At 39.2% G+C, this 25,015-nt stretch overlaps 1 protein-coding gene across 1 annotated transcript in view; it reads right to left on the bottom strand.

The window, feature by feature from the left end:
* LOC136857741 (cell division cycle 7-related protein kinase) overlaps positions 1-25,015 on the bottom strand; it is a 101,350-nt gene that overhangs the window by 74,474 nt on the left and 1,861 nt on the right. Inside the window, exons 3-5 of the mRNA XM_067136631.2 lie at positions 16,136-16,361; positions 7,411-7,504; positions 7,182-7,324 (exon numbers count right to left, since the gene is read on the bottom strand). Of these exons, the coding sequence (XP_066992732.1) occupies positions 7,182-7,324; positions 7,411-7,504; positions 16,136-16,361 (463 nt within the window). The remainder of the gene's footprint in view (positions 1-7,181; positions 7,325-7,410; positions 7,505-16,135; positions 16,362-25,015) is intronic.

The raw sequence follows: 25,015 nt of genomic DNA, 5'->3' as shown, positions 1-25,015 counted from the left end.
CAGCTCCAAAAATATGAACCCCCGACCCTACTGATGAAGGATGAAGATGGTAAGCTGGCCCATAACAATAAAGACAATGCAGAAATTCTGGCTAAACATTTCAACAAGCTTTTAAATTGTGAGGAACCTACAGAACTCCTTCATTTGGACACCAACACCCCGATAAAAACATCACCAGAAAACATCAATCCCCCCACAATAAAGGAAGTCTACCAAGCTCTGAATAAATTAAAAAACTACAAAGCGCCAGGAGAAGATCAGACCTTTGCGGAAATCTGGAAATATGCAGGAACCTCAGCAAAAGTTGCCCTCCATCAACAACTTGTCTCTATCTGGATTAAAGAAGAACTACCAGAACACTGGACAACAGCCCTCATTCATCCTCTGCACAAAAAAGGGGACAAAACCGACCCTAATAACTACAGGGGAATCTCTCTCCTAGACATAACATACAAAATATTTTCAATAATCATCCTTAATAGGATAAGTTTACAACTTGAGAAAGAACTAGGAGAATATCAAGGAGGTTTCAGACCCTGGAGGAGCTGTCCTGATCAGATCATGAGTCTTAAGTTGATAATGGACTATAACAGGAGAAGAAACAGAGATATGGTGATAACATTTGTAGATTTCAAGAAAGCTTATGATTGCATCCATAGAGAATCTCTGTTTAAAATTTTAAGACACCTTGGACTACACCCCAAATTAATAAACATGATGAAATTGACTCTCACCAATACCAAGTCAAAAGTGAAGTTTAGGGGTGAAACATCAGAGACATTTGAAATTAAAACTGGACTACGGCAGGGAGATGGGCTCTCACCACTATTATTTAACTGTGCTCTAGAAATGGTAATGAGGGAATGGTTTAGAAAATGTCCCCCCAAAATAAAGATTGGCCGAAAAATCAAAACAAATTGCCTGGGTTTTGCTGACGATTTAGCATTACTAGCAGTGGACATAAAAGAAGCAAAAACCCAGATATCAGAACTTCAAAACATTGCAAATAAAATTGGCCTCAAAATATCATTTGAAAAAACAGAAATTATGCCCCAAAAACCAACACAGCTAAAAGAAGTCACCATAAATGGTAATAAAATCAAAATAGTAACTCAGTTTAAATATCTTGGAGAAGTAATAACACATAACTTAAATGAAAAAATCTCAATCCAAGTAAGAACAAATAGATTAGCTAAAGCACAAAAATTAACATGGGATATCTACAAAAAGAAATGTCTATCAATAAATTCAAAAATAAAACACTACAACACAGTTATAAAACCGGAAGCTACATATGCAGCAGAAACACTCTTTTACCTGAATAAACAATCAAAGACTGACAGACTTCAGAAAATTGAAAGGAGGATTGGAAGAACCTGTATCAACAAAAAATATCAGAAAGATGGACAGTGGCGGTTAATACCTAACAAAGACGTGTACAAAGAGCTAGAACCCATTACAGATACTATGCGTAAGAGGAGACTGGGATTCTTTGGACATATCATGAGGATGCAGGACTCAAGACTTCTGAAACAACTAGTACAACACAATCTCGTCTCAAAAAATACCACAACAGGATGTAAATGGATCAGAGAAGTAAGAGAGGATCTGAAGGAAATAGGCCTTACAACAGAAGACACCAAAAATAAGATAAAATTGAATACAAAACTCAAGAATACAAACCTCCGCTTTACCCTTACACAAAACAAACCAACAACACGCACATTTTCAACTGAGGAAAGGGCACGAAGATCGGAGCGTCTGAAGAAGTACTGGGAGGACCGCAAAGCCCGAACAATCCCTTCAAAGAGACCTGAACGACGGACTGACTAAAGTGATCCTATGTGGTCATAAAAGAAGAAGAAGAAGAAGAAAGTTTTCTCATTACCTGTTAGTTATGCGATAAAAAATTATTTGTAGCTTGTTTCGCACCCAGCAGCTGCTTTTCGGTGTAGGTTTTCTTGCAACATACTTCCCCCTGAGATAATATTTTCGTCTTCAGAACCATAAGCGATTCCAGTGTAGATGTACTTAATGTAGGCCTGAATTCTGTCTGATTTTTCCTAACAACACTGAAAACTTTCTGTGGGAGAGTTACTATGAGGTACACTTGGTACTGCAAATACAACATTACTTAAGGTTTTATACTTAATTTGTCCACTTTCATTTTTAAGCTCTGCAATGTTGCCCCAATTCACATCAATTTGGTCCATGTACAATATATTCTGGGAAAGTATCACACTGGTAAACTGCAAATTCCTTTTCAAGTTTGTCATGTTCACTTTCTTTGACCAAAGTTGGGAATCTTCGAACAAAGTATTCAAGAGATGAATAGGAAACCTTCATTCTGAGAGAGATGTCTACAACTTCGGCATGATGAAGAAATTCATCAAGGGGAAATTTCCTGGTAATGTAATTGCAAGCTGCCATATAAAACTCTCTTACAGAATTATAAAACATCTCTTCATCACAGTCATTATCTTTCAAGTATGCCCTAGCTTTTGCTCCAATTACCAAGTCCTCATTGGCTTTCTGGTATTTCCTCCTCTTGAATTCGACACTCAAAAGGGAGGTAGATTCTGATTGAAGAGAACATGGCTGAACAAATCTGACCAATAGGTCAGTTAAAAGACCAGTAAGTTTCCTCCTAAGAAGATGTATGGCTGGAGCATCTTGTTGCAGAAATATATTCACAGAGTTAAAAACAGGAAGTGTACTCTGAAGAAAGTAGCAAAACAGTTTTGAGTGTGGGTCTTGTATGAAAGATTCACAGTTTCAAACTGCTTGGTGGTCTCATTTTTATGGTGGGTCTCACTACAAAACATGAGTGTCAAAGCTTCCCACTGCTCAAGAACTCTATCAATAGACTGAAGAAGCGAGAGCCAACGGGTACTAACATATTTCAATATTTTGTGACCCTCTGTGCCACAAACAGCCTGATAAACTTTCAACGTGTTTTGCCTTTTAGAACTCTTATCAAGGTAGTAATATAACTGAACCAAAAAGTTATCTACATTGACTGGCAACTGGGCTGCTGCCTTTTGTGCATAGATGTGTGAGAGATGACATGAACAACCCGGGACATAAACAGAAGAATGCCTGTCCTTCACAAATTTGGCAACACCTTTATTTCCCCCTATCATTGTGTATGCATTGTCAGATGAAAAAGAAATGCAATTTTCCCATGGAATGGCTAAAGAAGACAATTCACTATTAATAACAGAGAAAATTCCCTCACCGGTATTGTCAGTACTCTCTAACAATGACAATAGAAGAGTTGATATTTGACCCCTCTGAACATTAAAGAAAGAGACAACTATAGGATAAAGTTTAACTGCAGTTGAATCCGTACTACCATCAGTAGCCAAGGAAAAAGGCGTTATTTGCAAAAGTTCACTTATTTCCTTTCTTGCCTCAGATGCCATGTATTGAACTAAAGCAGAGGTTTTAGTTCTTGCACAACCATATTTCTGAGATATTTTAGAGTCGGGGAACATTGATCTAAACAAATTTCCAGCGTGGTCTGAAACTGATAACGGAATATTATGCTCCAAAAGAAATGATGTGAACAATAATTCGGCATTTGTCACCGCAGTTTCATTACTTTTTACGAAGAATGATGAAACAGACTGGTTTCGTAATTTTGATTCACCGTATGTGTGATGTTTCTTGGATTCTATGTGTCTTCTGCAATCATCTCGTCCACCGTGAGCCACAGAGAAATCACATGAACACACACTGCAGAACACGTGGTTTTCATTAACACGTGAGGCAAGTAAGCATGGCCATTCCTTTGTGTAACCGTCTCAATATTTCTGTAACACTGTTGTCTTCTTGGAAGAAGATGCAATTTGACAATTGCTCCGCTTCATTTCACAAAACCAATCACTACTTTTCGAATCAACGTCTAGGATAATTAGAATTGAAATGAGCTAAATATACTATTCTTTCTATGCACACGACAAAGAGAGCCGAAAGCGAGCACTGGAGAACAGCAGAGCAAGGAGTAGCAAGTAGCAAGGAGTAGAGTAGAGTCTACCTCACAGCAGACTTGATACGTCATTGGCGCGTCATTCTAGCTAAGAGAGCAGCGTATATCTATGTAGCTGGTCGTGATTTCACAACGCTTGTGGGAAACAAAAGTGACGACCAAATAACTGCCAAATATGTTTAGTAGCCAACGTACAAACATTGAAACGAGGAGGGTTGACCAGTAATGCTCTAAGAGATTGAACATTTTTTACTTCTTTCCTTTTTTTCGCAGAAATTAATTTTTATCGTGACAAGGTTGCTTTTCCATAATAATTTCCCCTTCGACCGTAATGCCGTAATCGTGAAGTGAAATCCGTAATCATTGGCACTTCTGCATGAGTAACTTTTTTTTTTTTTGCTTTACGTCGCACCGACACAGATAGGTCTTATGGCGACGATGGGACAGGAAAGGGCTAGGAGTGGGAAGGAAGCGGCCGTGGCCTTAATTAAGGTACAGCCCCAGCATTTGCCTGGTGTGAAAATGGGAAACCACGGAAAACCATTTTCAGGGCTGCCGACAGTGGGGTTCGAACCTACTATCTCCCGAATACTGGATACTGGCCGCACTTAAGCGACTGCAGCTATCGAGCTCGGTTAACTAAAATTGACTATATTTACTTTATATGCAGGCCTAAAAATCGTGTTCATCATTTATTGCCTTTTTTTTAACATTTAGAAATACTGCCTTCAAACAAAAAAAAAAATAGCATAACTCAAATACATTCACAGGTTTGTTAAAGAAGAGTGTAGAATATTTACATGTATCATTTATAAGCTCTTTACAGCCTAGAAGCCATGTGTTCACTGCACAAAATTTGAGTTTAACGCTTACTGGACCCCCTTACTTTTTTTGGCTGTAAATGTGGGGGGGAGGAGGAAGGGAGGGTCTAATATGCGAGTAAATACAGTATGCAGTAAAACCTTGTTAATTCAAAGTCGTTGGGACATAAAAATCGGACTTTGAATTACGTGATATCGAATTAACTCCCAACTCTTAATTCAGAAATGCCAACCTTTGCCGCATCAAAAAATATTCTAAGACCCTTACCGCATGCAATTAACCTTGATTCAAAGTTTAAACCTCTGAAATGCCACAGAAAAAAACTATTTCCAAAATGTATCCAACAAGGTGCATTAACAGTATTCTAATTCACAATACAGTGTTGACTTGGACAACTCACTGACAAACATAACCTCATGCAATGAAAGGAAAAAAAAAAAGCATGATTCAAAGATGAGGAGAAATCTAAGCTGGCTCCCCTGAGCAAGACCTTTATTCATTGGATTACTGAACTGACTGCATTTTAGATGTCCTGTACTTGCACGGAAAGTACCGATGCCCTTAAAAAATTGTGGTTTATCAAACATTCCTATGACAAGGGGAGAAAGTCTCTCGCTTCCGTCTGCATTCGAACACAGTACAGTGTCTCATCTATCCTTGTACGATTTCCCACCAAGGTACTTATCCCATAATTCAGAAATACGAACCCTTTCCATGTCACAAAGTATTCTAAGACGCATTAATGCATGCAATCACCTTGATTCACAGTTTACACCTTTCAAATGCCTTGGAAAAATCTATTCCTGAAATGTATCCAACAAGTTGCATTTATATTACTCAAATAATGCACTTAGATAAATCATTGGCAAACATAACCTCACGCATCGAAAGAAAAAACCTGCATGATTCAAAGACGAGGACAAATTATGCTGGCTCCCTCGTTCATTGGATCACTGTACTGAATGCATTTTAGATGTCCTGTACTTGCACGGAAAGCGCCCGACGTCCTTAAAACATCGTGACTTATCTAACTTCCCTATGACGAGGGGAAGAAGCCTCTCGCTTCCGTGTGCATTGCAACACAGTGCAACGACCCCCCTTGTACGATTTCCCGGCTGGCACTTCCCTCCTATAAAACCGTAAATCCGTTTGGGCTTGGCATTAAAAAACAATGCAGTTTCATCGACAGGTGCGCACGAATTGATTGTATGAGCCACGCTGTTTCGCAAACTGTCGGCATTGCCGGTGTTCACGGATTCTGCTTTTCCGCACACTGCCTGCTAAGTGATTTTATGGTGCTATATACAAAAGAATTACGATTTTACTTGAACTTAGCAAATATGAAGCACACTGTAGACACACCGAAGTGTGTGAAAATACTGAAATCTACTGCAGCACGTTCTGGAGGATGTGTTCTATAATGATGCGGATAAATTTTGAATTTAAATTACTCTAAAAAAAGTATTTTTTTAATATAAAGGCAGTTTTGAATTAAAAGTCTGAATTTCAGTAATGGGACCAACATTGTTCTTCGAAGAACGAATTATCCGTATTTCAAATTAAATGAAATAAGATACAAAACTGTACCTCGTGTTTCCGGGAACAAGAGCTTCTTCGAATTAGGCGGGACTTTGAATTAACTGATTTCGAATTATCAAGTTTCTACTGTATATTTAATTTACAATTATATGGATATTGAAGTGTTAACATAGAAAAATTACTATTTAATAAATCATATTGTATTTAGAAATTTGTATTAGGCTATTTTATTATTTCAAGAAGTATTGGAGAATCAAGACAAAAAGTGTATATTGGTATGTTCAATGTGTTATTTGGGCTTGCCTCTTTAAGCACAATGATTTTATTCCTGGTTGCAACTTTGATATGCAAACGACGAAACAGTTCTACAACAGTTTACTATAATGTCATTGTACAAATCAGTACACTCCAACTTAAAAAACTGATAGGGTAGTGGGAACACCAAAGGGATGCATTGCTGCAAACTGAGACCAGTAATGAACAAGTGCAAGCAAGAGATTCAATCAACTGTGGCATATTGAACATTATCTTCCCACAAGCTGAATCATCAGCAAAGTACATGTGCAACGTCCATTAAGGTCTTATTCATTTTCATGGAACTCCTAATATGGCATCCTGGCTAGAAACCATTGCTCTAACAGACTGTGCAATGACATGATAAAAAATGGATCCTGGTCAATAACTGCATGCAAAGCGGGGAGAAGTTGGATGTTGGTTAAAGCTCCAAACACTTTACAAAGAGAATGGCTGTCACTTACTTCATTTCGATAAGCGGCCTACATGTTTTGGCCCATCAGTGTACATTTCACGACAGTCAAACTGGACTAACCTCTTATTATCTCTATCATATAAAAAGTTGCTGGGTTTGATGTCACGATGAATTATATTGAAGGAGTGAACTCTTCGAAGGGAAAGCAGCAAATTTTTCATGTATTCCCGAGTTTCTTCAGCATCCAAGTCCAAGACATAGTCCTATAAAACACAAAATAATACTGTACTAAATGTATGAATTTTACATAAATGTAAAAATATATATATATAATTATTCAACTACTTACACTAAATCTCTTATGTGGCAGGTATGGCATAATGAAAACCACACAATCTCCTCTACGAAGGCACAAATCTACTCCAACAACATTATCTCTGCCACTGCAAAATAAGTAAATACAAACATCAACACTGCTCTTGTACTCATTTCAGCAAACAGTGCAATATACAACCAAAAAGAACTACATTATACATAAAAATATATCAAAGAGATTAATTAGTTTAGGAAACTTATGGATCTACTGTAATTGTAATAGTGTATATTAATTACAGAGATTATATGAATTACAAACTACAAAGAATAATGAGAATACAATAGTTTTAGCAGGAAGACAACAAACTGCCAACATTATACTCTGATTAAGCTCTTTTCAGAAAGAAATACTATATAAGTAAGCTAAATAAAACCATGAGCTAGATCAATCTTGAATAAAGAAATACCTTCAAAATTAACAGGCATTTTTAAGCTATGTTCAGTTTCTGAATTGGTGGTAAATATTTTCCAGGGAAGAGCAATGAGACTATCAGCCGCATCATACGGTAATATGATAGCTATATCATTGATAAATTTCGTTTCCATATCCAAATTGACCCTTCATTTGAAAAGCTATATCATCTCATGTTAAACACCGGCTGCCATCATATGAACAATGGCAGATCGGAAAGTAACGCACAATTTTTTTCTCCCCTCATATTGCAGCTGGAATATTGAAATTTCACGACGATATAGTTTGAAGTTTGCGCTACAGAGGGCATTTTGTTATCATGTAAAGCTCTAGCGAGGGAAGCCTGAACTAAGAAACAAACATGGAGCGCATGTTACTGTCGTCCACGTGTGAAGAGCAGCGAAGTGCAGTTCGATATTTGTGAGCCAAAGGGCACACACCGAGTGAAATTCACAGGGACGTGTGTGGCATGTATGGGGGACGGCGGTCTGGACCATAGCAATGTCTCCAGGTAGTGTGCATTCTTCCAAAAGGTCCGTGTGAACCTTAGTGATCCGCCACGCTCCAGGCGGCCGGTATCAGCTTCAACTCCGCGGAATGTCTGCGCCACCGTGGCGGTAATTTCGAACGACCGCCGTGTGCACCTGCGAACCTTATCACAGACGTTCAACATTTCCTATGTCCGGCTCCATGGCTGAATGGTTAGCGTGCTGGCCTTTGGTCACAGGGGTCCCCGGTTCGATTCCCGGCAGGGTCGGGAATTTTAATCATAATTGGTTAATTCCGCTGACACTGGGGCTGGGTGTATGTGTCTTCTTCATCATCATTTCATCCTCATCACGACGCGCGGGTCGCCTACGGGCATCAAATCAAAAGACCCGTATCTGGCGAGCCGAACTTGTCCTTGGGCACTCCCGGCACTAAAAGCCATACGCCATTTCATTTCAACATTTCCTATGGTGCGGTGTGTGACATTATTCCGGACACGATGAAATTCAGTAAAGTCGGTGCTCGCTGAGTGCCTAAAAACCTGACAGACAACCACAACAGACAGCGAATGATGACAAGCATGGATCACTTGACGCGTTACGCCGCAAAAGAGCATGACAATTTGAAAGGAATCGTCAGTGGTGATGAGTCGTGGGCGTACCACTACACAACTGAAACCAAGCAAGCCTCTATGGAGTGGTAACATGCTGGTTCCCCAGAACGAAAAAAAATTCAAAATGACTCAATCTGCTAGAAAAGTGCTTGTGAGAGTATTCTGGGACATATTTGGTGTGTTATTGGCAGACTTTGCTGAACACGGGACCACTGTGAATGCTGCAGTCTACATTAAAAGATCGGTTAAGTTCTATCTTTTCCTTCATGACAAACACTGCAACATTAATGCTGACAGTGTCAAACTTCTTCAAGACAATGCCTGTCCCCAAGTTGCTGCTCCTGTTCATGAGAAACTCCCCAAATTTGGATGGGAGGTGCTCCAGCGGATACCATACACTCCGGACCTGGCACCGTCGGACTTTCATCTGTTTGGTCCCGTGAAGAAATTGCTGGCCGGCCAACACTTTACGACAGATGCAGAAGTGAGATCAGCAGTCCTGCAGATGGCTATGCTCCAACCAAATGGACTTCTACGAACAGGGCATACTGAAACTGGTACCACAATGGGAGAAATGTGTTGAGAAACTTAGTGACTATGTAGAAAAGTAGGTCAAAGATGTAAGTTCATTTGTGATTTGTTTGATTTTGATATTAAACATTTTGTGTGTTACTTTCCGATCTCCCCTCGTGAATAAAATGTCTCCACTTGACAAGATTCAAGTAATTTTTCTCAGGAATTAATATTTCTCTAACCTCAATAAATCATCCAGATCCGTACAAGTACTTAAGTCAATTGAATAAGATAATTGTAATTGTAAATCCTCAAGCAGTCATAGTAAATGAAGTAGCAATAAAGCCAACATTAAAAATCTAAAACAATGACTGCTGATCTTCAGCACATACTCTCCATACCTCATCTTTCTGTAATGATGATGTTATTGCCTTTATATCCCATTTGCCACAGTTTACAATCACTGCCTATCTGTATTGAATTTTGAGTGCAGCACCATTCTGTTATAAATTTCAGCCCATGGCAGCGACTGTTTATGCAGATGGGATGAAAAATGACATATGTTTCATAATATTTTACAATTAAAGAAAATATATTTTTTGGGGCAGGCTGGTGGATGAGGTGTGTATCATACAAAATTTACCAACAGCAGAATGAACAAACTCCAAACTGACAGAAAATAAAATGAAAACAGAAAGGATACAATATATAGATTTATGTGTTACAAAAATGTTGGAAAGTTTGGGCTGGAAAGACTTGGGAGAAAGAAGACAAGCTGCCTGACTAAGCGGTATGTTCCGAGCTGTCAGTGGAGAGATGGCATGAAGAGTCGACGAGTAAGTTTGAGTGGTGTTTTTAAAAGTAGGAAAGATCACAATATCATACCTGCCAACTTTACATAAACAAAAATCAATCAGGAAAAATCAGGAGAAATCAGGAGATACAATTGGTCAAAACTGCTTATTCTACATGTCTTGCGCAATACAGGACTATGATATATTTATAACACTTATTGTTTCGAAGTCTGACTGTTGCTATACGAGGCTACAAGGCTAAAAATTACACATCTCTACTGCCTCACAGGAAGTATGTGAGCGAGATGATCGGTCTTTGATAAGCCTTCCGAAAATAGCTATAAAATGCATCAAGTGCCCGCGCAATTATGCGAAGAACAATGCTATTTGTATCAAATAACTAGCTGTCGTACCCGTGCTTCGCCACGGATTTCTCAGAAAGACTGTCCTTATAGTTTTCCCAACTGAAGTCCACAGAGATCATTACAATGACGTCAGTACGAATGTCACGATTAAAAGTAATGCTGTCATATGAAATATTCAACAGAATGAAAAACAGCACATATTCTCACTTTTAAAGAAAAGTACTACGGTGTCGATCTAACAGTTAAAAGTTCCAGAGCTAGAATGACCAGCCCACAGACAGCTGCGAACACTCCTGTGTCATTATTCCATTTAAGATGAGCTTGTTGTTTAAAGGGGCCTAACATCTAGGTCATCGGGCCCCCATGGTACGAAATGAGACGAAATGTAATGACAAATGACAATTTCAAAGTCCAAAATTATCCAGTGACCAGAATTCAAAATGTGATGATGAAGAATGAATGGATATGAATTTAAAACAATCAGTGGATCCTCTTCACAATGCCCCACATTCCCAGAAACTAGCCTTAAACAATAGTATTACTGACCAAGGGACTGCTTCTAAAGCACAATCCTGAATTGATGATGGTTATAGTCTAAAGGGGTCCAAAATCCAGGTCATCAGCCCCTCATAATGGTACTTATCGCTAGGAAAGTAGAAGCATGGTATTTGTCATGTTGCGGTACTAATCAAAAGTAGCATAGACTCGCAGTATTCCACACATTATGGCACTACTCACAGGTAATGTAATGCACACATGTAACACAGACCTATGGTGTTTCTCACATTGCAGAGCCATTTACAGGCAATGCAAAACTATGCTGTTCCTCACATAGGTGTACTAATCACAGGGACTCGTACTATCCCGTGGTGTTCCTCACACGTAGTGTGTACTAATCATAGGCAAGCCAGGCCCTTGGTGTCGCTCATAGAGTGGTACTAATCACAGGTACTGTAAAACTCACCCTGATTCACACATTGTCGCTACTAATCACAAACCTATTGTGTACCTAACATAGTGGTACTACGCACAAGTAAAAGCGACCCATGGTGTTCCCCGCGTGGTGGTAGTAATTACAAGTAGTCTCATGGTTCTAATTCGATCGTCCCTTGGTCGTCCCTTTTAGTCGCCTCTTACGACAGGCAAGGGATACCGTGGGTGTATTCTTCGCATGCGTCCCCTACCCACAGGAGAATGTTTCGTCCGTGAGAGCTATTTTATTTCGCTCAAGTCTGCCGGCAAGCCGGTTAGGGCCCCCCCTATCCCCCACGTGGGAGTATCACCTCTCCCCCTCATACAGCAGCATAGTAGGTTTGTGGTTATTCCATTTAAGTGTGCACACTGTACATTCCAATCACTGCCTCAGAGTAGGGATCGAATAGCTGGAATACTATGATGATCCAGTGTGTTACGTACCAGTAGTATCAGAAAATTTATGAACTAGAGGAACGACATGCTAAAGAAGAGAGAGATCTAACTCCCCAGCTACTTCCCGCCAATATTCAGGCAATGTTGAATGTATTGAACAGGTGGAAACCCTTCATCCTTATTCAACATTGTAAATTTCGATTCAATACAGACCATAATGAAATTCTTAACATTAAATAATATTCAGACAGGCAGTTATACTAGATACACAGCAGTAATCCCATCTATCGGAGGTAAATGGCATATGCAAAGCACATCACAACAATGGTCAATGTAATGTTACTGTTGATCAATTTTATGAGCTTTCTGTAGTGCAGGCCTTCACATTTAGTTTTCTTCCAACTCTGTGATATTAGAGCATCTAATGTAAAGTGCACGTCATCCTTTCTTTCATGACTCCCTCTTGTGTTATTATTCAAGCTATCGTTCCTTCATGGCTTTTTTCTCATTCTTATAATTCTATAATCATCTTCACAATTTAATCACCATCGCCACCAATATTATTATATTCTGTAAGGTAAAACTGAATAAGACATAAATAATCAGAAATTGTACTCTCTATAACTTTTGTTATGTGGCACTTTTCGATATGATCAATAAGATTGGTAATTAAAAATTCAATTTTTGGCACCTTTCCCGCAACTATTTTGAACAGGGTGAATAAAATTATTTATAGCGTAGACGGTAGTTCCTTATTCTCCGACTTAACATACTGATTTTCCACCCATTTTCCAGTACCTCAGCGCTGATATGGACTTAGCAACAAAAATCCAAATTCATGAATATCTCTTATTGTAGCCGGTACGGTAAAAATGTACAAGACATAAATGATATAAATAATAGGAAATTTAATAATACATACATTCATACATATCCCACGTCGTTCCATCTTAAGCGATGGGTCGGCGAACGAGGCTTCTCCACCAGTTCCGGTCTCTGAACTTCTCTCCTTCGATGCTTTCCAAGTATGTCCTCACTGTTCAATGTCAATCTTCACCATGTCCTTGTACCTGAGTCTTGGTCGCCCTCTTGGTTTTTTGTCTTCAAGTTTTAGATCATACATTTGTTTCGGTAATCTGTCATCTCACATGCGCTGCGTATTAGCACACGAGGGCGAAACGCAGGCAACCAAGAATGAGTTAGCTGGAAAATTTATAATGTCCAATAACGGACCATTATATTGGTATTATAAATTTACTCATTCAGGACAAATATTTTAGGTTCCCTATGGGAATCAACATCTACATCATTTGATGGCCAGGCAGGAATCTATTTTTTGGAAATGAGACATAGCTCTCACAGTGCATTGGCACTGCTGGTGGCTTCAAAATAGCCTATGCAGTGGCCTCCACAGTATGCACTAGCCTTGCGTCTTGGGTGGTGTGCTAAGTCCCAACTGACGAGCCTAACTTAGCACACGAGGGCGAAACGCAGGCAACCAAGAATGAGTTAGCTGGAAAATTTATAATGTCCAATAACGGACAATTATATTGGTATTATTGTCCATACCATCTCGGACGCTGTGCTGTCATTCTGTCCTGCTGTCTTACAACTTGAGCCTGCTTGCAGATTTCCTCATTACGGACTCTGTCCCTCCATGTTTTACCAATGATGCTACAGACAAATCTCATTTCTGCTGCCCGGATTCTACTAACATCTTTATTTTTCATGGTCCATGTTTTGCAACCATAGATCAGGTATGGTATGTAATAGGTTTCATATATGACTCTTACATTTTGTTGGTATTTTCTGGTTCCATATTATGTCTAACTATTTTGTAGAAGTTGCTACCTGTCTGAATTCTGTGGGAAATTTCCTTGTCTATAGAACCAGTATCAGAGATAACACTCCAAAGATATTTGAATTGATGGTTCATCTGTAGCTGTTTCCCCTCCATTTCAATGTGTCCCACTGGTTGCCGTATCTTTTCATGACCATAACCTCACGTTTCTCTTGGCTGAAGATGGGCCCGTATTCTTTAGCAGCTACTCTCCAGGAGTTTATTTGTTCTTGAAGGTCTTCTTTAGAGTCTCCCCACAAGCATATATCGTCAGCGAACAAGATAACTTTCATTTTCTTACCTCCAATGGTTTGGTGAACTTTTCTCTGAATCTCGTTTATTACAATGATGAAGAGGAGACAAAGCACTACGCTGTCTTAACCCAGATTTCATATCAAATGTTTCAGTCATCCCTACAGGTGTTTTGACTTTACTGCTGGTATCTTCATACAAATTCTTGATCGTGTGTATGTCATCCTCTATTCCAATTTTTTTCAGTGTTTCCCACACCTTCTCTCTGTTCACAGCATCAAATGCTTTCTTGATCCTTTAATTATGCAGTATTATCGATAGAGCCAATAATAACAAATATTTGAGAATTAAATTTTAGGCCTTCCCCTAAACTACCATTTCACTCAGCGTGAATACAATTATTTATGGCCTACATTGTAGCAACTTATTCCCCAACTTTATATACCAATTTTCATTAAATTATCTTCAACAGTTTTCTCATGATGTGCATACATACATGTACATACATACATACATACATACATTACGGAAAATTAAAACGTGCACTTCTCCTTGTTACTGTGGTCATGACCGGTACAGAAATATCATTCCTTTTAAATTCTAAACAATGTACAGACACTCTTATTTTATTTATATTGAGATAAATTAAAATTAGTCAGAATTGTCTCCAAATAGTTCCTAAAATCTCTAGAAAACTCACTAGTCGTTCATTGAAATTCTGTCACTAAATTACTAAAAAAGACTCCATATCTAGCAACTACTCTCTAGAATCGACTAGACTGATGTGAACCAAAGAGATGTGAACGAAGATGAACATAGCACGCGAGAACGAGACACTGACAATCGATGTATGCATCGAGATATACATGTTTCAATATAAGCATTGCACATTCGCGCACATTTTTCACATTAATAAACACCGATATTTTGTTTGAAAGCAGCGAATGAGTGAAGGACTTCTGGCCACTGGCGTAAAAAAGCTGAAGTGGCAGGATTTGAAAATAAATGTTTGAAGTTCACCAAAAAATAAGCTAAAATTGGGAGAAATAATGGAGAAATCGGGAGGCGGGAAAAAACTGTCGAAAATCAGGAGTCTCTCGCCTAAATAGAGAAAGTTGTCAGGTATGCAATATGAAGATAAAGTTGGAATTCAAGAGCATAAATTGGTGCAGGAGTTAGGAATTGATAATTTACCAACAGACATGTCTGATAAATTTCCAAATTCTTTAAAATTATTTAAGATAAAACTAGGTAAACAGACGATAAGCAATCTGCCTCCTGTGCAACTGCCTTAAATGCAGATCAGGGCTGACTGATACAAAACATGAAAAAGTAATTGAAACAAGCAAGGAACAAGTGGAGTACGATCTGTTTTAGCATAGCTGAGAGTTAATCAGTTCTGAACATTTTTCGTAGTAAATCCACAACCCTAATCCAAACTACAAACAAATGGTGTATTGTTGCCATTGATGCTTTCACAGCCCGTACTTATAGACATGATGCTGTATAAGCTTTTGGGCTTATGCCGTGTCAAGAAAATAAGGTGAAATTCTTTACGTTTTGCAGGGAACTGTGCCCTGCGTCCTCAGAAGAAATCTCGACTGTCCACGAGGAAGCCTTTCTCCACAGTTCCCTGCGGAACGTAAAGAATTTCACCTTATTTTCTTGACACGGCATAAGCCCAAAAGCCTATACAGCATCATGTCTATAAATGATGTATTGTCATCTCACTGTTGCCTTCGCCTCCGTAGCGTAACAGTGTTGTTAGGTTTCCGTCATCGGGGGCCCAGGTTCGATTCCCGGTATTGCCAGAAATTTAAGAATGGCAGGAGACTAGGATGTGGTTGAAATGGTATATACAGCTCACCTCCATTGGGGATGTGCCTGAAAAGAGCTGCACCACCTCGGGATGAGGACATGAGTTTACTTTAATCTCACTGTTGCAAGTAATACGGCTCTTAGTTTTACAAGTTTTCAAGTAATGACTTAAAGGAGCAGTAATAAGTTTTATGTATGACTACATGTTCAGTCTTTACAATAAAAGTTAACTTACCCAATATCTTGTAGACATCTTAGTTCTCTTTCAATTCGCGATGGAAGAGTGGTAGGAACCAAGTGTTTGATGGCAAACTGCCGTCTGCTACGTAAGCCATCACTTGTTTTTAATGTCCCTAGGAACACTGAACTGAAAGTGCCCTCACCAATCTTATGGTGAAGGTGAAATGCTTCAGCCAATTCAGGTAATCTGTGCACCAGGTACTGAATTTGACTTTTATCTCCTGTAAAACAACAACAAAATAGACTACATACTTGTGAATGTCATCCCAAGCCCCTAAAAAGATCCAACAATAAAGAACTGATGTATTTCAATAAAATTTTAAAACATTCTGAAGAAAAACCTACACAGAAGACAAATGTAAAATAAACTTTAACAGTTTCTATACACAATATTATTCATAGTTTTAACACCTCATCGATTTAAGCTTTAGAACACAAAGTTGATAGACAGTCCTGGTAACATCATCAACACAATAATATTATTTATCAGTTCTAGACCACCTACTTGTTTATTTTGATTAAGTCTATTTTACTCTACCAGATGGCAGAAAAACCAGGCCTCAATCGGGCAACCTATTACTGAATTTTAATTAACTTTGTTGGGTAAACTCTGAATGTGTCATCAGGAGATCGTTTATATAGCCTACCAAGATCATATGACATGAAGTCCTAAATAGACCTTTTTCTGCCCTTAAAACATCTATCTCTGCCAGTTTGAACCCATGGTCTTGGGATCTGGAGCCTGATATTCTATCACTGATCCATAGAGGTATATGAAGACCAGATGAATAGGGCAAAACAGGAAATATTTTATCAAGAACATCTATCTAAATACACTCTGAGCAGTATAAGTCAACTGGCTGTAAACAATGGTAAATGTGACTAAGGAAATAGTATACTGAATATGAATTATTGAATTTTAAAAAACACTTTTATCAGAAATTACTTTTGGTAATCTAAATGCATTAATGATTTTTATTTTTTCATACTGAACGTCAGTTTTTTCGATATAACTGGCTTGGTCTTCCAACTCAAGATTTTTTTCAAAGGAGGTCAAATAGACTGTATCACTATTCACCTATCCAAGGCTTTTGATACAGTAGATCATGGGAGACTATTGACAAAAATGAGGGCTAAAGGACTAGACAAAAGGGCATTGAATGGGTTGCTACATTTCTAGAAAATAGAACACAGAAAATTAGAGTAGGTGAGCATTATCTGAGCCTGTAACAAATAAGATGGGGATCCCACTTGGCAGTGTTATTGGACTTTTATGTTTTAATGGGGCCCTACCCAAAGGGATTATTTTTTTTAATGTTGAAGACAACACAAATACCCAGCACCCGGGTCAGATGAATTAACCCAATTAAAGTTAAAATCCCTGACCCAGCTGGGAATCAAACCCAAGACCCCTTGGACCAAAGGCCAGCATGCTAACCATTTATCCATGGAGCTGGGCATATGAGTAAAAAGCTGGAATCGCAGATAACTCCTTTTGCAGATGATGATATACTGCATAGAGCAATAAATAAGTTACAGGATTGTGAGCGATTGCAAAAAGATCTCAACAATGTGGTGAGATGTACAACAGACAAAGGGATGAAAAGTCAGGTTGCAAGTTTCACCAAGAGGAAAAGTCCTCTGTTTTATTTATGTTGATGGAATAAAAAGTACCTCATGGGGATCATCGTAAGTACCTAGGTGTTAATGCACGGTAAACCAAGCGAGCTGGCCGTGTGGTTAGGATCGTGCAGCTGTGAGCATGCATTCAGGAGATAGTGGGTTCAGGCCACACTGCTGGCAGACCTGAAGATGGTTTCCCATTTTCATATCAGGAAAATACAGGGGCTGTACCTTCATTAAGGCCACAGCCACTTCCTTACCATTCCTGAAATTTCATATCCCATCGTTGCCATAAGACCCATTTGTGTCATTAAGACATAAAGCAAATTGTAAAAAAGTATATATAATTATATATAAGGAAAGACCTTCAATGACGTATTCTCATTAATGAGGTTGTAAATAAAGGTTACAGATCTCCTCATATAGTTATGAGGGTATTCAGGTGTTGTAGTTGAGATGCAGAAGAGAGGGCATAGAAGTCTCTGGTAAGACCCCAATTAGAGTATGGTTTTACACCAGGATCATTCGATACAAGAACTGGGAAAGATCCAAAGAAAAGAAACACAATTTGTTCTTGGCGATTTCCAACAAAATAGTAGTGTAACAAAAATGTTGCAAACTTTGGGACGGGAAGACTTGCGAGTAAGGAGACAAGCTGCTTGAATAAGCGGTATGCTCCGAGCTGTCAAGGGTGAGATGGCATGGAATGATATAAAATGAAGACAAAGCTGTAATTTAACAGGACAAATTGAGACAAATATTCACTTATAGGAAGAAGAATTATGATTTGGAACAATTTACGAGAGAAGATCAAATATAAAGGGGACTTTATTTTTTATTTAAATTTATTTATTGAAAAACAAAAGGTAATTACAATTTATTTTTCCACGTAGTTTCCTGCTTTTGAAATGCATTTGTCCCAGTGTATGGGCAGCTTTTTGATGCCCTCATCGTAAAAAGAACACGGTTGTGTCACCAGCCAGTTGCGCACAAAGTCTTCCAAACTCTCATAATCTTTTAATCGTTGCCCTCCTAGAGCTTCTTTAAGCAGTGCGAACAAATGGAAATTGCAGGGCGATAAGTCTGATCAAGTACGTCCAGTGCATTTCCTGTAGCTTGGAGATAGAGCTGCAGTATGGGGCCGCGCACTGTCATGGAGGAGGATGACCTGTCATATCGGTTGGTCTCGTCTTTTGCAGCAATGTGCAACCTTTGCCTTGTTCAACAGCTCGCAGGAGTAAGCAGCATTGATTGTGCATCGCTCATGCAAAAAAATCAATCAACAAAATGCCTCGCCGATCAAAAAAAAAAAGCGGATCCAAGAACTTTGCCAGCTGACAGTCGAGTCTTGGCTTTCACTGGCACTCCCTCCCCTTTGCTCGGCCACTTCTTACTGGCTTGTTTGGATTCGGGAGTGTAGTGGTGGACCCATGTTTCGTCACAGGTGACGATTCTCGGGAGTGTAGTGGTGGACCCATGTTTCGTCACAGGTGACGATTCGACACAAAAATGCATCACCTTCTTCTGCAAACCTTGCTGTAAGCCTCTGACAGACTTCCAAACGTCTCAACTTCAGATTTTCGGTCAAAAGGCGAGGGACCCATCTGGAACACACTTTACAGAACTGTTTGTGATGATTGAACAGCTACCATAACTGATTCAGACTTGTTCTGCAATTTCTGATACTCTCACCCATCAATGTCTTTAACCGCACACATGTTTTTGTCTGCAATGCCGCTCTGAGAACGGCAATCATGTTGCTGATTTTCCACACGTTCTCGTCCTTCCTTGAACTTCTTATGCCAAGCAAATACACGCGTCCTTGACAATGATTGATCACTGAACTGAGCAGTCAATCTCTGGCAAATTTCCGCCCCTGTAACTCCTTCATGAGCAAGAAATTTTATAATTATGCGTTGTGCAGTGGAGGGGTGCACTTGTTGCTCCAACATCGTGACCGTTACTGACAAAACGGCGGGAAATATGTAACAGCACGCTCTCCCCTTTCCAAACGGTCCCGCCTAAGCATAACAGAAGCACGGGGCCAGTCCTAGCAACTGTTGATGTTCAGCAACAAAAATCCCGTTTATATTTGATCGACCTTCGTATGAAGAGAAATGTTTGATATATTGCAAAGTTCTTTAAAATCATTTAAGAAAACATGAGGTAAACAACTGACAGAAAATCTGCCAACTGGAGGACAGCCTAAAACAATGCAGATCAATGATGACTGATTGAATGCTGAAATGTAGTTACATCACATTTTTGTAAAATGTCAATGGCAGCAAATGCACAAGTGTACAGTACTTCAGCTTTTTTTTTTTTTTTTTTTTTTTTTTTTTTTTACAATTTGCTTTAGGTTGCACCGACACAGATAGGTCTTATGGCGACGATGGGATAGGAAAGGGCTAGGAGTGGGAAGAAAGCGGTTGTGGCCTTAATTAAGGTACAACACCAGCATTTGCCTGGTGTGAAAATGGGAAACCATCTGCAGGGCTGCCAACAGTGGACCTCAAACCCACTATGTCCCGAATGCAAGCTCACAGTTGCATGCCCCTAACCGCATGGCCAACTCGCTCGGTAGTCTATGTTCATTTCGCAGATTGTTAATTAATGATGTTCACTCTACACACATAATTTGAGAACAATCCTATAATTTTCACAACAGCGGGACCTTGACACTATCTAAGCTTGTGATATCAGAGTGGCAGAGTCACTGGCTTCCCAGCAAGGCAGCCATGGTTCATATCCTGGCTAATGCTTGTGGAATTTTTGGACAGAAGTTCAGTATCGTTCCCCACCACCACCACCACCACAAAGTGCGTTGCACTGAGCACAGAGGTTGATGCTCCCTTACTCTTACCGGCTCCGTCACTTCCTTGGATAATGCTACTACCTGTTCAGGCAAATTCCAGAAGAGGTCAGTCTGCGCACATCCTAGCTAGTGACAAAAAGCTGTTGGTCTAACCTGTCAGGGGTGCTTAGCGAAGAGCTGTTTAGAACAACTGTTTCATGACAGACCACTGCCCTAATTAATAATAATAATAACAACTTACTGTCATAAGTCTAGATTAGCTCAAGGAACAGCATCCTGCAAAAACTGATGGGCTCAACATGGGAAGCGGACCCTTACGTTCTGCGTTCATTAGCCTTGGGATTCTGCTTCATGGCATGAGATTATAGGGCTCTAGTTTGGGGAGCATCTGCTCATGCCAGGTTAATGGACACAGCCCTGAATGAGTCCACCTGTACAGTCACTGGTTGCCTGAAACAGACTCCACTGCACAAAATCTACCATCTCACCATTTGCCATGACAGCAGTATTCCTTCATCCAACTATTTTGGAAAATGTTGGCAGTTAATATTTCACTATAAAAGTAGAGTTAACTTACTTCTTACAGGGCACTGATGGGTCCGTAGCAATGGCAATGACCACTTATCACTCCTATGTCATATGAGGGAAGATTTATAAGATTCTGCACCTTAAGTTATACTGTATATTAACACCGGGGAAACAATAATGAACTACTTCTGAATTTTGAAATGAAAGTCATGTCCCTGTGGCTCGCATTCCACACAAAACTAGAATCCCAAGGCTATGATCACGATACCAACATAAAATTATAAGTTTGTTTTCTTTACTCTTCGAATTTCTTAAATATTAATGTACAATGAAATTCCATATTAATCTACTTGACCATTTTAGGTTTCTGTTAAGATCCGTACTGACTACTAATGATTAGCGGCACCTGTTTGTGGTTAAATTTTTTGCTTAATTTCGTTGTTTCAACTAACTTATTTTGGTATATTATTCGCTATTTTTATTTTATTTTGTCAATAATTTCACTAAATTTTATTTGAATTTTTCAGCAAAAATGCTGAACCAAAAGAGAGTTGATAGCATATTTGCAGTGAAACATCATGCTGTATTTTATGTTTACATATGTACAAGAAACATGATAGTCATGCTTCTGCTGAACACATTATCAAAGCATGGATGTTTGGAAAAATTTCATCCAGCCACTTTAACAAGTAGGACCTAGCCAACGTATATCATTTGAACATCATTCTATAAAAGAAAGAAATAACATGAGTTCCATATTACTGGTAGTCAGGATGTTCTTTTGTCAGATATTATATTACAATACGTTGAAAATGTCCTCTCACTACCAACACTATTAACCAGCATCCATAAAGCCTCCACTGTAGCTTCCAGAAAATGCCCGTATTCTAATGTCAGTATCACATTTTTCCCTGCTCTATATAAACTACCAACTGGAATCCTAAACAATGTGAATGATTCATGATATTCTTATGTTAAAAGTTCTCATAAGATGGTAATTTGTTTTATGAGATGAGAGGCTTCATCATTTATTAAATCACCTTTCGTAATGCTTCTTGGATCGAAGAGCAATTCCACATAATTTCATCAATTATTTTTCAGTTTTGCTTAAAGGTAAATAGTTTTGCGGGCATTAGTACAGCCCGTAGACCGACGTAATTTATAATGTTACAAGTGAGTGGAATTAGTGAAATCTTAATTGGAGAGCATCTCAGAGGAGAGATGTGTTCTTTGCGATGTCCAGGAACCCACCATCCCAGCACAAGAAGCACATTTACTTTTATAACCTAATAAAGATTATTACACGCATGTTCATTTCTGAAGTAGGTACTTGTATTCTTATTGGCCAATGTAAAGTGGCACGTGATCTCCTTCCCATCAAGTATATTGATGATAATCCATTACCAATCGCAGCACAATAAAAGCGCAAGTCGTATACGAAACTAGGCGCCTAACCCCGCTTTGCGGCTCCTAACCGTCCAGACCAATGGTCTTGTCCACGGCAAGAATCCTAACCGTCCAGACCAATGGTCTTGTCCACGGCAAGAATCCTATCCATCCAGACCAATGATCTTGCCTAGATCCTATCCTAACCATATACGAAACTAGGGGCCTAACGCCACTTTGCAGCTTCTAACTGTCCAGACCAATAGTCTTGTCCATGGCAAGAATCCTAACCGTCCAGACCAATGGTCTTGTCCACGGCAAGAATCCTAACCGTGCAGACCAAGGGTCTTGCCTAGATCCTATCCTAACCGTATACGAAACTAGGGGCCTAACGCCGCTTCGCGGCTTCTAACCATCCGGACCAATGGTCTTGTCCACGGCAAGAATCCTAACCGTCCAGACCAATGGTCTTGCCTAGATCCTATCCTAATCGTATACGAAACCTAGGAGCCTAAGTCCGCTTCGCAAGAACGGGGAACAATTCGAAGCATAGTTCCTAAGTACAGAGGTTGGCAGCACTGAGCACTGCTGCAGAAGATCCTTTCCAAGAAGGCCTGAGCGAGAAAACAAACGACAGTCGTTACGCATCTGTGTGAATAGCGGTCCACGGGCTGGACTAATGATGTTTTGCGTTTGGAGCCAAATTTGTCAAATTTTGCGATTTCGTGCTTTGCAAAAAACAGGTGCCTCTACTAATGATTTAACTGCTATGCGTTTAAGCAGAAACCACATAAATGGAAGTGCTAGATAAAGCTTGACTAGCAAATGACTATAACTGGGTCAAACCTTTCCCCTCATGAAATCTTGTTCAACATATATTTCACGTTGTACCTTCTGGCACACCCTGATCTGTACAGAATGTCAAGTACAATACCCACATAAAGGTAATATTCATAGAAGCAGAAGTAAGCAATAAAAAGATTTGAACAAAATGAGGCTACCGACATAAACCTCATTAATTATCAATATATTTTAATCACCTTAAAGGATCTTAGAAGATAGAGGCTTTCGAATGTAAATATGTTGTCTTCCGGACTATTAGGCAATGGTACATTTTGAAGAGTGCCTGAATTTTGTCTCTCTGCAATCGCTTTGGATAAAACTCTCAGATAATGGCTGCCCCTGACATAAGCTACCCATCACGACCAACCAGTGATATCTGGATGAATGCCTGCATACACATGAATGAGGTCCAACCTCTTCTACTCAATGAATGATAGTAAATAATCACACACACCTGAACAAAGTCTAACCTCATATGTCTTGCTTCGCTGGACCTATATAAAAATACTACAGTCAAACCTCACTTCTGCGGACACCGCCGGTTCCGAGGAAAAATGTCCGTTACGAGAGGTGTCCGCTAAAACAAGTTTGTAAAAATAATTGAACATTTTAACGGCAAAGAACATCCACCTTAAATATAAGCATACATATCTTTATTTTTATTATTCTAAGTCATTTTTGTGTTAGTATTTCATAAAGAGTTATTATAAGTGATTTTACAACATTTACAAACATTACAGCTTCGTGAAGTAATCCCCTGTTGCACGTGTTTAACAGACAACTGAAATGCTACGGTATTTCTGTCTCACTAATTAGCACATGTACTATCTTTTCCTTCTCAAGTTGACTACCCGAGCTCGACCTTATCAGCGACAATCCAAGTTATGAATAGAATGATGCAAGAAGGGAAGAAAATTCCCAGGTAACTTATGAGTCAACAGTCTCTGGCAGCATTTCTGGGCAATTAGAATTCTCGGAATAGGCCTATACATCAGTAGGTAGAACTGCATTCCGATGTACCTTCTCTCCCCTTGCACTCGAAAAAGTACAAACATTCAAAAGGGATTTCCTTATGTCTGAAGAATGGTTTTAAAAGAAAAGAAAAGAAAGTAATAAATTGTCCTGCAACGTGTAAAGTGTCCGCTTAAGTCAAGTGGACAGGACGAATTGCGATGTCCGCTGTCCAAGGTGTCACTTAAATGAGGCCAATTTAATACTTGTCTTATGTAAAATAAAATCGGTTCAGAGGAAAATTGTCCGTATAGGGAGGTGTCCGCTGAATAAGGGTGTCTGTTAGGGCAGGTTCGACTGTATATACAGACCAATGGTGGTAAACGAATATACATACACCTAAACGAAGTCTAATCTCTTATGCCTCACTTCGCTTGGTGCATATACTAAAAAAGCATTTATAATTTGACATTACACATTAAAATTCACTGGGGTATAGTGCGCATTGGCATCACCCAAATATCACTATAAAATTTGTCACAAATGGAACATAATAATTGCTTTTACACATATCAAGTGAAAAATCCCTGGCAAATTAAGAAATATTTGATTTTTGGAGAATATTATATATACGTACTTTACCACTTTACAAGTACATTTGGTGTTGCACTCACAGTGACACACGTATGTCTTTTGTCTTACACTTTCAACGATTTTGTGTGTGATATC

This window comes from Anabrus simplex, chromosome 1, assembly GCF_040414725.1.
Source record: "Anabrus simplex isolate iqAnaSimp1 chromosome 1, ASM4041472v1, whole genome shotgun sequence".
Classification (NCBI taxonomy): Eukaryota; Metazoa; Arthropoda; class Insecta; order Orthoptera; family Tettigoniidae; genus Anabrus; species Anabrus simplex.
The sequence above is the reverse complement of the archived record's forward strand: the minus strand, read 5'-3'. Positions and strand labels throughout refer to the sequence as shown.